This window comes from Brienomyrus brachyistius, chromosome 23 (genome assembly GCF_023856365.1).
Source record: "Brienomyrus brachyistius isolate T26 chromosome 23, BBRACH_0.4, whole genome shotgun sequence".
Lineage (NCBI taxonomy): Eukaryota > Metazoa > Chordata > Actinopteri > Osteoglossiformes > Mormyridae > Brienomyrus > Brienomyrus brachyistius.
Window position 1 is genome coordinate 7,763,778 of NC_064555.1, and position 15,323 is coordinate 7,779,100.

The 15,323-nt window shown below is 50.3% G+C and overlaps 1 protein-coding gene across 6 annotated transcripts in view; it reads right to left on the bottom strand.

Annotated features, from left to right (window-relative positions):
- ankib1a (ankyrin repeat and IBR domain containing 1a) overlaps positions 1-15,323 on the bottom strand; it is a 41,889-nt gene that overhangs the window by 11,189 nt on the left and 15,377 nt on the right. For all 6 annotated transcript variants that reach the window (XM_048992769.1, XM_048992773.1, XM_048992768.1 and 3 more), the window contains 9 exons: positions 12,879-13,179; positions 10,988-11,170; positions 9,109-9,226; positions 7,729-7,937; positions 6,108-6,196; positions 5,808-5,952; positions 4,754-4,920; positions 3,506-3,594; positions 1,978-2,108 (listed from right to left, as the gene is read on the bottom strand). In XM_048992769.1, the coding sequence (XP_048848726.1) occupies positions 1,978-2,108; positions 3,506-3,594; positions 4,754-4,920; positions 5,808-5,952; positions 6,108-6,196; positions 7,729-7,937; positions 9,109-9,226; positions 10,988-11,170; positions 12,879-13,179 (1,432 nt within the window). The remainder of the gene's footprint in view (positions 1-1,977; positions 2,109-3,505; positions 3,595-4,753; positions 4,921-5,807; positions 5,953-6,107; positions 6,197-7,728; positions 7,938-9,108; positions 9,227-10,987; positions 11,171-12,878; positions 13,180-15,323) is intronic.

Consider the following 15,323-nt stretch of genomic DNA (forward strand, 5'->3'; position numbering starts at 1 on the left):
TTGAAATAATCATGCAGCCCACCTCCATCATGAAGTGTCTCATGCATCCAAGTGAAATACTTTTGGTTAAGCGACACTGACGACACCGACAACCTTACAAGAGGTACAGCACACCTCCATAATCGATACGCATGCTCACACATTCAGGACAACCACCGGAGGCAGATATTTAACCCTGTACCAAGACGGCCAGCAACCATAAACAACGTGTTCCACCTTTCCTGCCTGAGATCAGGAATGATGGCTAAAGTTAACATCATAAGAACCTTGCGAGGCCATTCATCATTGCTTTGAGTCAGTGAAATTTGACCCATTCAGGACCCAGAACTGGAGATGATGGACGGTGGTGCCCGTGAGCGGGACACCGTGCGCCACACCTGGCTGTACGGCCACATGTGGGGAGCCGCCAAATCTGCAACAGGGAGTCTGATTATCAGGACGCCCGGACGGGCAGGAGCATCCGGAGAGGAGGAGAATTAAGGGTTGGCGAGGGAAGGTGCGGCAGCAATGGCAACAGATGGACCCAGAGCCCATTAAATGCCCCGAGAGGCATGCACCGTCTCCCCCTGCTGTGCGAGCAGCATCCCGCAGGCCGCATGCAGAGAGGCAAGCTCTCCTTCACAGCCGGGCTTAAAAGCTAGTGCCTGACCGCCGCAGCTCAGAAATACAGCCTGGCAACGGGAGCAGGAGATAAAATGGTAGTGCTCTGCTGGGGAGAACATATGAAAGGCAGCGTGACTCAGGGCTTGGAGCAAGGGCAGTCCGCGTGGACCTTCATCTTATTTAGAGCGCCGGGCGGGACTGTAATTCTAACGAAAGGCGGCACCGTGCGTCGGCCGCATTAGTAAATGGGCGTTTCGTGACCCCAGGGGGCATCGATATGCGAAAAACCAGGCGCTACCCTCACAGAAAGCGGCCGTCCAGGCTCAGACCTGACGAAGTGCCGTGTGGATGCGCTTCACGGGGGGGGGGGGGGGCACCTGTTCAGTGTGCCAGTCATGTTTGCGGTCAGTGAACTGCAACCACGGCAAGTCAAACTAGCCTCTTCATCTGCTGGGGGAAGTTCTCCTTCGCAGATGCACTGAAACAACCAGAAGCCTCAGAGGAAGATGGGAGTTCTGCAGGTGATCCACCTCGACTAAGTCGTCATCATAACCCATTACCTCTTGCCGGTCCCCGAGCTCACTAATATGATCCAGCATCCATAAATCCTGCAAACCAACGCTTGCAAAGTGAAAAACGTTCCTCCTTAAATGGATAACGTCAAATCAAGAGCTCCCTCACCTCTTCCATTAACCCGCCCATCTTGTAAATGTACTTGCCGCAGCCTCAGCCAACATTATTTACTGTACTGAGCAGGTGATTAAAGCATTAAGGAACCTCCTGGCTGCAGGAGGACTCTCGGGGAAGGAAAGCGAGCTTCTGTCAGTCACGTGCCTCGTGCAACTGATACGGCAGCAGTCACAGCCCCACCTAACAGGATCTACTCCTTGCGATTCACTGGGAATAGACACACGCATCTTAAGCAGGGCTTCCTGAAAGCAAAGTCCTGAAACTTAAGCAAATACTTTCATTCCAAGTGACGTACGTTATTGAGAAAGCAGGGTTAGACGGTGCCTGGAGTAACTGGGGGTTAAAGGCCTTCTGCAAGAGCCCTAATGGTGACATCACACTGCAAGCTCAGGGATTTGAACCAATGATCTTCCGATGACAAGCACAACCTGCTAAGCCACACAACAATCCCCATTTAAATGTGCTTCATTTGCACTGGTTCTGGGACACGAGGACTCCAATTCCACAAAGGTCGGTCTCTTTTGCTCATCGTCCACAAGGAAGGAACACACTGCGCCATTACTGCCTGCGTTACCAAGAAGCGACCAGACTGGTGCCGCCCCCATCCGGCAGCTGCCCCCCCATGGCGGCGTGTTATAATTAGACATGGTGACACCAGGTGGCCGCACTGGAAACCAAGCCTACCTTGGCACACTGCATGTGGTTGCAGCCCTCGTTCTTCTGGATTGGCGACTTGCAGTTGGCACACGGTTTGGAGTTGGTCAGCAGCCACAGGCAGTTGGCGGCGTCTTCGTAGGCCTCGCTCACGCCGGCCACTTTCCCGGAAGGAACGGCACGAGACTGTGAGCCGGGACCTCCCACCCTGCCCCACCCCCACCAGGTTTAACGCGAGCAGTGACAGGTCGCATCTACGAGGTCCCCCTGCCCCGCCGAGCCCGCTCGACAGGACGACCGCACACACTGGAGCATGTCACCTCATCTCCCAAGTGAGGAGACTGATCGTTCAGGTTCAGAAAGTACAAATCCAGCCCAAGATTTTGTTGCAACCAACCAGTTGAGTATAACTCTTTATACTCAGTTGGCTGAAACTAAATCCTGGGCTGGATCTGTACTTTCTGAACCTGAACTTTCCACCTCTGAGCAAACACACAACACCATACAGCAGTCATTATGAAAACACAGACTGTCACCCATCCACCCAGACTGAAGCTCCATCTACTCATTTTCACCCTCAAGGCTGGTTCATACTTCTGCATAAAATCGACCTTATGCGATAGCCTGACATGCAGCTCCCCAGAAAGGTCTCTGTCTGAAATGTCGTGGTGACGTAGACCACAGGAACTGTGACTGGTCCGCTTGGTACCGTTTTTTTTTATTTTTTTTTATGAGAACAAAGAAAGCACAACATTCAAAACTATGCATCACCTACCCCAGGGGTGTCCAACTCCAGTCCTGGGGGGCCAGAGCCCTGTGTAGCTTAGTTCTTTCCCTGTTCCACCATAAATGACTCATCTCAAGAGCTGTGTGGTAATCAGCACAAGGAGTTGAATCAGGTGTGTTAAGTGAGGGGAAACCCAAAAATGTGCAGGGCTCCGGCCCCCCAGGACTGGAGTTTCACACCCCTGACCTAGCCTTTTGGCTGTGCAATTGCAGAGCAACACAGACACACCAACGCACAAGTACAAATGCTCGCAACGGCATAGACTTGTACAGGTTACGTCGTAGGCTCGACGCACAAGTATAAGCCCCCGGCCCTTTGGGGTGACACCATCCCACCATGTTCCTGAGCCCTAAGGCGGCAAAACAATTACGCTAAACGCAGTATGTTTCTGAGCCCTAATGAACACATGGTCACGTGAGGGTAGTGCTTGTGTTGTCAATTCAAATTCAAATCTACATTCCAAATACATTACAGTTAAATGTGAAATGATTGATTAATAAATCAATCATTCTGCAGCAAATTCGATGCTAAGAAAGCCAATATGGCCGCCCGGTTATTTCAGACAGAGGATGGATGGCTGCCTTACCTTTGATCGCAGAACTTAAGCTGAACTGCTCTGGTGAAACACATGGCTTTATAAGGCACTCAAATCGATTCAGACATGTGCTCATTTTATTGGGGCTGAAAAGCGCCAATCGCTCTTGCAGCCAATCAGCTCCTTCCCTCCCTCCCACGTGCCCGCCCCGTGCCCCGGCCGGCGTTGCTCCTCACGTTCTTCCGGTTTCATCTCGGACACCTTCTGGAGCCACATGTTCCAAGTCTGGCAGTCACACGGCTCGTGGGCTTCCCCCAGACACTCCCTGCGGGAAGACGGAGGCATGCTCAGCAGCCGTGCTCAGCCCCGGCGGGCAGACGACTCAACGTCCTCCCCATCGGGGCACCGGCAAGCGGGCTCACATCACCCCGCATTTCTCACCCCCATTCTGCACCCTATTATCAGGTTTCATCCGGGATTCCTATGAACACGCGAACATGGCTGTCTTCGAGCTGCTAAAGCAAGTGCCGTGCTAAGCACCCGGAGGGGAGGTTAGGACGGTTGACCCGAAAAGTGGGTTAGCACCTTTGGGCGTGCTCAGAACACGCGCAAAAGGTGAGGGGATTTTAAAAATGTCAAAGCTCTGGGAAAAGCCTGGACCTCAGCCAGAAAGCGGAGGGAACACATGCACACATGGACAGGCAAACAGAAAGAGACCGACAGACAGAGAGAGAGAGAGAGAGAGGGTGATCACTGGCCAGTAGTTCAGCAAGGCGTCGGTGTCCCGTGTGACAAAATGAACCTGGGAGTTACTTTGACACACTCCAGCTCCCAGAATGCAACACAACCCCAGGGGAAAGGGGGAGAAGGGCAAAGAAAAAAAAATAACCATACCATGTTAAGTAGGCCACGCCACAGAATTTATAGATGCGGAGCTTGCATCATAACGAAACTAGGCCCTCCAGTGGTGAGTTTCCCTTCCTGCAATGTACGCTATATATAGCCAAAAGTACGTGGACTCCAGCACTCTACTCTTCTGGGAAGGCTTTCCATTAGACGCTGGAACACTTGGTGAGATATGCTGCCATTCACGTTGAGTTTTAACACTGGGTGACCAGGTCCCTTGCCACGGCAGCAGCAGGTAAGTAATGTAGCGAATTGACTTGTTGGATGCCAAGTGGATACTCATTAACCTCTTCTATACAACCAGCCATTCTGTCACTAATGCAGGAGATTGCCTGCTTAATCGTACACCTGCGTCGGCAATGTGTGTCGTGTCATTAGACCCTTCCTCTAATTAACAAGAGTGCCCACATACTTTTGGCCATATGATGTACCTACAGACCTGCACGACCCCTCGCTGGATTTTCCTCACACATCAACGGGTGTATTAAAATGGAAATGTCGATCCATTTTAGGTGCAAAAATATAAATAAAAGGGTGACCCTCCTCCCCACTTCCTTGGAACAGCACTAACGACTCACCAGCAGAAGACATGGCCTTTCCCACAGTCAACGGCAGGAGCCCGGAGCAGAGGGAAGCTGAGAGGATCCGAGGCCGTGGCTCCAGGACCCAGCCGGTTGAGGCGCACAGCTCTCTCACACCCAGCCGTGGGGCACCACTTAATGGCGGGGTTGTTCTCTACAAATGCCTGATGGGAAATGCAGCTGAAGTTCAATACATCTTAAAAACAAAACGTATAAATAGATGAAGTGGTTAGTTAATTATGTCACAGGTGTGCTGATTGGCTTCCCTGGGAAAAGAGTCTATAACCATTTTACGAAAAACCCAACTAACAAAAAAAAAAAAAAAACACCACGACTTTCTGTATTAGCTTCAAATGACTTTAAGGTTACATTTCATGCCGAAGCGTTCAGATCAGGGCTCCGGCATGAACTAACATGTGCCACATCACCATGACAACATAACGAGAGATGGCCTCAGGTAGAACAGGAGAGCTGTCACTCATCACGATCCTCATCGTCAGCGTAATGCTGATTTATCGCCGGCCCCCCACAACAGAAGCAGGACCTGCGCCAATCAGATGCAGCCCCCTGATGACCCGCCATCTCTGGCTGATGTATGAACGGATACGTGCCGTTTCTATAAGGTGACCCAGAAGGAGCGGAGCGGTTGCGTGACCTCAAAGATGCCAGGTGAGAGAGATACACAGCGTGCAAGAGGCTTCTAATGCGAGCTCGTTATCTCAGACATGGCAATTTATGCTAACGGTATGAGGTTAACAGAGATGATTGGGTATGACAATCAGGTGCAGACCTGGAGCAGACTCAAGCAATTAAACTATCGGGGAAATCGTGAGGTAATTGTGCAAGATTAATTGAGGTCAACGCTGCCTTAGGAAATCTGCAGTGATCCTGTATGACAAAGGCAGGACTTCAAATGGAACCAGACAGAGAAGAACTTTGATCAGTGTTGTTTTATGATGCTCTTTGACCAACATCCAGAGCTGTGACACGATGGCTGCCGTCTGACCCACACGGGGAGTCTGTGCTCATCCCAGGCCACTGCTGGCTCTACCTTGATGTCAAACTGCAGGTAGCGCTTATCCATCTCCCGGGACACCACGCTTTCGATGACCTCCACCGGGACCAGCTGGAAACAGTCATGGGCCGGACAGAAGATGTTGTGTGCCTCCCCCTCCTGGATCTTCAAGTTCAAGAACCTGGCAGAAGAATGAGGCAGATTCATGTGTCCAGTAGATGTCCCACTATTCACAAAAAAAGGCTATTTTTGAAGGTCTTGCTATTAGTTATATATACTAGGTATATGCATATCTAATATGCTATTGGAGAGGGGGGGGGAACATTCAGAACTCACCCTTCCCAGCATGCTCGGCAGAACTCATGGCCACATGACATATCCACGGGGTCCTCGAACACCGAGATGGGACACATGCAGATTCCACACTTATGGAAGGGAAAAGAAACACCTGAAGTCACACTTTGACTACTCCTAGAAATGAACTCCATAGTGATCCAGAGCTGGATTAGTTCAGGTTCAGAAACTACAAATTCAGACCAAGATCTTGTTTCAACAAACCGGCTGCATATAAAAAGTGACATTCACAGAGTACTGGTTAGTCGGAACAAAATCTTGGCCTGGTTTTGTACGTTCTGGGCCTGAACTTCCCACCTCTGTGTGTGAACATGTATGAAGATGTCCACCACCGCATATATGAAGATGTCCACCACCACATACATGAAGATATCCACCACCACATATATGAAGATGTCCACCAGCACTGGTGTAACACCTCTCGCGATAAGCTACAGATGTTCTGCTAACTACTGTTACCTAGTCCAAGTCCATTCATGGCAAACTCGCCACTCAGATAACGCGCATTACAGTGACCAGGTCATTCTCTGAAATGTGCTGGACCTGAAAGGCCACCAGAGGAAGAACAACTTCGGAGTAGCTAAATTAAAATTACAAATGCACCTACAAAAAAGCAAGTCATGCCAGGCTAAAGCTAATTAGCATTGCGTGTCAATCGGCACTTTGAGCACTGGCTGGGCATGGAGAAAATCAGCAGAGATGATGGGAACAAGCTAAAGGCAAGCAACCGGGAGAGCCAGCTGGATACGGATGATAGGGTGGATCCTAAATAACAAAACTACTGATTCAGCCCCTCTGTGACCAGGCTCAACAGAAACTATACATCAGAAGTGTCACAAAGGCGGGATTTATGGCGAGGCTATCGATTGGGGACCGCCTGAATCCAAGGCCGATGTCCAAAGACACATCCTGTTGTAAGGAACACAAAACCTCGCCCACGAGCAATGAAAAAAAGGTACATTAATCTTTCACACAACTTTTGATATCCTGACAGGCTTATGGAGACAGCCCAAGGTTGGCTTCAACCACCAATGTGAAGAACCTGTAATGGAAAGGGCAGCTATCTCATGGAAGCCATCGTGTATGATGACTGCTGTTCCAAGTCATACAATGCCAAGTATGGCATGAGGTTTCCTTACAGAACCACACAGTATACCCTCGCGATGCCGCCAATGTGATAACGGCAGTGCTACTAAGATGCAAGAGTGGTTCCAGAACATAAGAAATTTACAAACCGAGGCCATTCGGTCCATCAAGCTCGTTTGGGGAGAACTTAGCTAATAGCTCAGAGAACACCAGGACCAAGTTAAATACCTTCAGCGGCTTTCCCAAATGTCGCTAAATTTTACAGGAAGTTCTAGAAGACGGAAGACAAAGCATATTTCCACCTCCTTCATCCCTTGAACAAAGGCTGGTCCACCTCCATACTCAGTCCGTTACCATCTTGCCAGTTGTTTCCATTACCTTGTCCTGCCCTAGTTCACCCACCCCTGGATCTGTTACTTTTTCCCCCACTCGCAGCTTCCATAAGCAGCAAAAATGTCATTAAGCACAAACACAGGAAAGGCAATACAGACAGGTCCATCCGCCATCCCCCTCTCACCAGAGGCATGCCTTCGTCTCCCGGCGACAGGCTGATCTCGTCAGGCGAGGTGGCAGAGGAGCGGGTGGTGCGCGGCGTGCGGGGCGATGGCAGCGTGTCCCAGGCATTGCAGCCGCTGGGTGGCGGGGCGGGCATCTGCACCCCCGAGCGCTGGCAGCATTCCTCAGCGTTGGACATCCAGGCCTCCAGCAGCTTCTCACGGTCCCAGTCTGCCCCCGCAAGAAATTTAGTTGCTTAACTGATGGCGGTACCCAAAAGAAGCCTTGTGACTTAACGTCGGAGATGCAGCCAAGACCTCTTATCCCGCTGCATACATTCTGGGATCTTTAATCAGCCGCGACTGAGCCGCTGGCCAGACTAAGCAAATGACTGACATCACACCACAAACTGTTTACCCCAATTAAGATCAATAATCTAATCGTACCAGGTTTTGGGGCTGAAATCCTGCTCCTTCTCTGCACATGTTCAACTCATGTCATATGCGCTTCCTCCAGAAGTCCAGATGACGTGCAATTACACACCCCCCCCCACCCATAATGAATTCAAGATCTCCATTTTTTAAGCATCTTTTTACCATTGCAGGTATTCTTCAGATTATTAGAAATCGATTTATTAACACAGAAGAAAAACACGTCTTTAATCTCGTCGCCCAACCAGGTCGTGTTCCCAGCGGCACTATTCAGACGACAGATCACATCGGCTTCCTAGGGACCAGCTATCACACACATGGCATGCAGAAAACACCAGGTTACACGCCCAAGAGGACACCGGATCGCAGGCCCATGGCCGGCTGGAATCCAGACACCCTTCGTTGAGGCTAGTTCTGTGGCAGGAGCTTAACCAAGCCTCTGACATTAAATCAAACATCCCCTAAGGTCGTGCACAATGCGATGGGAATGGAGCAGGATTAAATCAATAAAACTAAAACACAAGTCTGTCCTTGTATATTCATTGAGGAGATTAACCATCTGACCACAGCCTGCTGGACTTCACAATAGGATGACGACATAATTATCACCTACTGCTGACCTCTGTATCAGAAACAGGACAATAAATTTACTAAGAACCAATAAACTCCATTTAAACCAAGGTGTCCATCACACTGAATTGAATTAATTAAAGCAACCAATCACAGCGAAATTTACGATTTCCACATATATTATTCAAAAAGGATAATTCCACAGAGGGTATTTTCCAGTGAGTAAATACTGCACTTACTCTTAACTACCAGCATTTTTTGACATCTCTGTCCCATGTTTTCACATCCGATAGCCACCCCCCCCCCCCCCCAGTGGCCTCTTCATCAGTATTGTGATCTGGAATATGTTTTCTTCAAATAGTTTCAAGGTTTGGCGGGGGGGGGGGGGGGGGGGAACGTACCGTGAGCCCTGAGCAATGCCTCCGCCGTGAAGAGGGGGGCCTGGAGCATGTCTGCTGTCTCCACGATGAGCATGTCCTTTAGACGGCGCAAATCCTGCAGCTTCAGACCCTCGTAGGGCTGGACTCACCCGAGGGGGGTGGGGGGTTGATGGATGGATGGAGCAGAGAGAGAAGACAGCCAAAGAGGGGAGAGAGAGGAGAGACATTCAGAAATGTCCAACGCTGATGTTTAATCTCAACATTAAAGAGGGACGAACCAGCCGCTTTTGTACATTCATTCCAAATCGATACAAAGAGTCAAAGAGTCACCCACGGTCCCTCCCAGCCGCATCTCAAAAACAAGGCTGACCTTTTACACCTGCTGGGCCAGATAATGTGGGTCTGGGGTGGGATATAGAGAAGGAGGCCAATGCCACAAAGGCCAGGAAATGGCAGCAGGATCTTTGAGAAAATAAGGAAGCAAAGATGCAACAAAAAAAAAAAAGAAAAAAACTGTTCTGGAGATTAAAAATAATACTGATGATCATCATGTCCGCTGCAGGCCGCAGGAGCAGTGTGTGCGTCGCAAAGCCATGAGGCGCCGTTCCAGTGACCTTTTTGCTGAAATGCTTCCCCAGTCCGTGTCAGAGTCAGTGTCAGTGTCAGTGTGATCTGTACGCCCAGGGCAGAATGAAAGCCGGGCTTCCCAACGCTTTACAATAACACCGTCATTCCATTACAGCCCAAGTTTAATAACTCACAATTCTCTAATGAAGGGAATAAAAAGATCCCGATATGACCCTGACCTACAGAGCTGTAAAGACAATTAGGCTCCATGCAGGATGGGCGAGAAGATGGAGAAAACCGCTCCTAAAAATAACGGTGCTGTTCCCCGATAACTCTAAAAGACACGACGTGCATTTTTAATATTCAAAAGGAAATGTGTGCCACATACATATTCAACACTCACTACAAGCTAGCATATTCAATACGCACACAATATATAAATATATACACACACGCTCTTCTACTTACGAATGAGTTACGTCCCGCACAGCCGTTCGTAACGTGCAATGCTCGCAAGTCGTTATTCAACATCATTTTATCGGTATACGCAAGTACTAAGAACTAGGATGCTGGGAGTACGCCACGCTACGCCACTGGGAGTACGCCACGCTACGCTGCTGGGCGGTGGGAATAGCGGACAGAAGTCGTACTCCCCGGAATTGGCGCGCAGAAAAAAATTTATGTCGCAGAGAGGAAACAGGAGCCCAACAAACACAATATAGACTTACAGTCCTCTGCGTTCATATGTCTGAAAGTTTTTAAGTTGAAAGTTATACACACACACACACACACACACACACACACACACACACACACACACACACACACACACACACTCCTTATTTCCTCAAAACTGGCCTCAGCGTGACAGAGGCACAGACTGTCGGCCCAAGATGTCCCAGTCTAACAGGTCCAGAGAGGGCAGGGCTCTTCCATAGCGCCTCTGAGGGACTTTGGGCTCCTAATAGGCATTAGCCTTTAGAGCTGGGGGAGTGGAGTGGGGGGGGGGACAGAGAGACCGTCTGCCTGTGGTCAAGGGCATCAAATCAGGAAGCCAGTGGAAGCAGACCTGCCACCATCCACCCGAAATGCTGCAGCAGAACAGTTCAATCGGCACGTGGTGATTTTCCAGCCACAGATGCCACATCGCCCGACTTGCTCTACCCACTGAAATCAAAAGCAGAAATCTATAATCTAAAAAAAAAAAAAAAACAAAAACGCACATTCCAGCTTCTGACATTCATCGGGAAGAGGAGAGCTCGTTCGAGAGGCCGTCTGCTTTCCCTCAGAGAGGCCGGAGGTAGACGCCCCCAGCGGATGATGAGCAGCCCACCTCTTTACGGTCCAGGGCCGCATACTCAGCCTCCACGCCCTCCGCCTCGGGATCCTTGGAGAAGACCATCTGAGCCTCCAGGCTGAGGGCCAGCTCCTTGTGGTGCTGCTTTTCGGCACAGTCGCATGGGGTCTCCTTATCCTCGTTCTCCGCGAAGAGGTCTGCGTCACTCTTCACCAAGTACTGTGGAGACACAGTCGCGGTTAGCGTCACCGCCATTACAGCGTATGATGCCAAAGACGGCCAGCAGGGGGTGGGTGTAACGACTGTCGCCCCGTCGCTGCCAATCTGGGCCTCCTATAATCACACAGGACGGGGCCGCCCCCCGTGCATCACTTCTACTTTTATTGCGACAGTTACTCAGCAGATGTTCAAACCAGACCAGCATCTGGAGCCGGCAAAATGCCGCTACATTCGCCACGTTTCACTGGCGCGGCTTGAGGGAGCCGCACTTCTAAAGAGCAGCTGTTAGCATGCTTAGCCCGGCCAGCCCTGGCCCAAGCTTTTCCCAGAAGCCCCGGTTTTAGCGTCAGATCAGTCATGTGACTGGGCGGCCTGCTGCGCGGCACTCGGTCGTCACGGCGACCGGGCAGAAAGCAGTTCAGACTCAGAACCATATCGGGCACGACCGGCATCCTGCGCGCCCCACTTGACGTTTCCAGGGCGACTGTCTGCATTTCTGACGGGGTCCGGGGGCCGGCGGTGGGGGAGCGAGGGGAGGGTTTCTTTAATGGCTCTGCTGTAACCATCTGTTTGCACTTGTTGGAGTCACATGGTCAAGTCATGCAGGCGTTCAGAAATTCACACTGCACCTCCACTAGCCCACTGCGGGCCTTGGATCAGAATCTAGAAATATCACTCTGAATATTCCTGCATGATACATTCATAGCTGGAAATCAGATATCAATGCACAAATTATTATGAGAAATGCAAGGGGGGGTAGCTACGGCAACATTCGATATTAGTCATTTATCAGAATTATTATTATATATTTTTTTTAATCAGCACATGTGATACAGGAGGCTTTGTAGCAGGTGTTCCAAATCTAAAAGGTGTCGCGCTCGGGGATTCTGCATTCCTACGTTCTCATCCATTCACTCATGACAACGATGGTAACCAGCGAATAGTGAAATAGTGAACTAAAATGAACCGCAGGGTGCCGGCCAGGTGCGGCACAGGAAACGAATTACCCGGGGAATCCATTAAATCATTTGAGAGGGAACAATACTGCCGTTTAGCTGCCTTTCTATATCTGCTCACTGCATTGTGGCGCCTACCATTATTTTAGTTATACACAGGGCGGAATGCTAGTGTCATGCATTATCTGAGAAAAATCACTTTTCCAGCAGAGTGCTAATTCTTATTCTGTGTCCAGGGGTGCTGTAGGGGCACGGATATGAATACCCTGGCAGCTTCAGAGGGGCCTGCACTTCACAGGGGCCAAAGAAAACACAACATTTTTTGGTAAAATTAGGCGGGGAAGTCCCAAGGCGACATTCCGGCGGGGGTGCTGAATTTTTACAGCCATGCGTGTGGCTCAGTGGGTTTGGACGCTGTGCTCATGACCAGAAAGCGACTGGTTCGAATCCTATGGCCAGGGGAGTGATTACATTACAGGGTCTGTAACCCCAATCGCTACGGGGACTTGGCTGACTATGCCTCCAAAAAAAGCTGCTAAATAAAAGGAAAATAGTCCTTATTCTTATATATTCTTTCATATTTACTGTCCATGTGAAGAAAACCTAAGATTTATGTCTATAATCAATGAATCAGAACCAAGGATGCGCTGACCGTCGTAGCAGTGCCTCCACAAATCTTTGCCCCGCCTCTCCAGCCCTGTCCCTCACCTCCACGCACGTCTTTGCCCCGCCTCTCCAGCCCTGACCCTCACCTCCACGCACGTCTTCATCCCTGAGGCGGCCGCGTAGTGCAGGCACGTGCTCTTCTTGACGTCCGTGGCGTTCACGTTGGCACGCTCGTATTCGCCCAGGTCCAGCTTGGCGCCGGTCCACCTGAGGATCATCTGGAGGCAGTCGGCTCGCCTCTGCTCGTCCTCTTGGGGCCGGGCCAGGCGGGGGTGCAGTGCCCCCTCTGGCAGCAAGATCTGCGGGCCCATGCAGAGCAGGTGCAGGCAGGTCTCGTTGTGCACGTTACGCTTGTTAGGGTTGCCATCCTTGCAGAACAGGAAGGACCTGGTGGGGACGGGAATGAGAAGATGCCAGCAGGGGGCGTTACGTGCCAATTTGGATAATTTGTACTAATTCCATGCATAGTCATCAATGACATGTAGGTTTTGTCTCCCAGCCCACATATACAGGTCTTGGTACCAGACTTCAAGCCCCTTTGGACACATCCCCACTTTCCTGAAGCCGAAAAAGCTCTCTTTTGATCCAAATCCTCTGCACCATGCGTTAAATCCGTACCCCAAATAAAAGCCCCCATTCCGTCCTCCCAGCCCTGCGTAACACGGTCCCACTTACAATTCCGTCAGGAGCGAGCCTCGCACTCTGATTTATTACGGCAAACCCGGAAGCGGCAGCCCTATTAATGTGCGTTTCGGTAATGACTCTGCACACGGACAGGAACGGCACAAAAAGGACAGGGGACCGACCAACTAGACGCAGTACATTAATGCTGGTCACGAATCCAATAGGGCTTGGTTAGGCAGACTGTCCCCGCGTCCTTGGGCAAACAAACATATTTTGGAAAAAGGGTGACTGGGGTGGGTGGGGAGTGGGGGGGGGGGAGCAGGACAGTGGCAATGAGTGGAAAAGTCACAGAGAATGGCACTTGTGGGAAAGCTCTCTTGAGCAACACTGGCCCAGAATAAAGGTTAAAGAAATGATGGGGGTTGAGGGTTGCACTGTCTCCGTACAGGGAAAGGAGAGCCGAGACACCTGCATGCCAGTGTCATGGCTGACTATGCGGCATGAATGAAAGCACACAGAGAGGTGGGCGGCCGGGCTCTCAGTGCGGATCAGAGGGCTCCGCCATGCAGGAGGGGGCGACCACAGCAGCACCGTGACCCATTTCACGCTGCCTATTACACCGTATCACTCCCTCATATTTCCCCAGGCAGCCAAAATCAGGACGCGGTACACTTGGAATTCAACTCCCTCCACATTAAACTGGATTACCGCCGTTTACGCCAATTGCATCAGGACTGCTCCGCAATCTACCGCTCCATGTGAACGGTGCCTATTCTGTGCTTTTAACCCCAAATACAAAAGGCCAACTTCTGGCAAAATCGACAGCAAGCACAGTATCATAGGACAGTAGGATGGACTACTGGCATCAGAGGGCTTGGTTGTTCTGAAAGGACGTGTAGGTCAGAGTAGAGAATAACACCCTCGTCGCGAACAAAATAATCAAATAAAACCTTGTCACTATCAGTAGCTGCGACCATCAGTACGTTTACCGCTGAGACTCTGTGACTCTTACAGTCTTGACCAGGGAGAACGATGCAGAAGTGAGACAGGCTATGTGACCAGCTCTGATCGTTTGTTGCTCCTCGTGACAGCAAAAGCACCTCATGACAAATCAGAAATCACCAGAGTTACGCTTTTCTCAGAAACATTCCGCTGGGTGTTTTGGCGTCATGTTAATGAATAACTCGCTGCCAAACACTGATTAACAAAAACAAAAAAAAAAAAGAGAACACACACTTTATCTATTATCATAACTAAAATCGCATCAACAAACGGGGCGTTTTAAATTGAAAGAAAAGGCAGGAGCTGTTGACGTTCGCTGAAGCGGTGCGGCTGAAATCGCATGACAGATCAAACAGGGACAGAACGCAGAGCCATCTTCCCCTTGACAAGCGTGACTAAATCAATCAGTGGTTCACTAGAGACAGCACATGACACACCAACATGGCTGACTGATTAGGAAGTCGATAAGAATACACACATTTAAATTGATCAAATATTTGCAGATGACCGCCTGGTGGCTGAGCTCAACCCATACTTGTAGACCCCCCACCAGGGACAATTCTGAATCTGGAAAGGTGGCGGGACTTATGAGGGGGTCATAGTTCATCATACAGAGGGGCCAACCGTCTCATTAGCCAATGACGTTTTGAAATCGTTGCATGACAGATGAGAGGGCACTCAGAGGGCCATGCCTTTGTGGCCCCGCCCCTGTACGGGCCCCTGCTCACCGTCCACAAGGTGAATGGGAGGTAGATACGAGCAAGGTCTGATCCGGCTGGGTCCTACCCACTGATGGACACTGGTTTTGGGAATGTGGAATATTGGCACTGATGGGGGAAGGAGGTGGGGCTAACTTAATCCAACAAAGATCTCCAGCACGCAGCTGCACACTTTGAAGCCGAGTG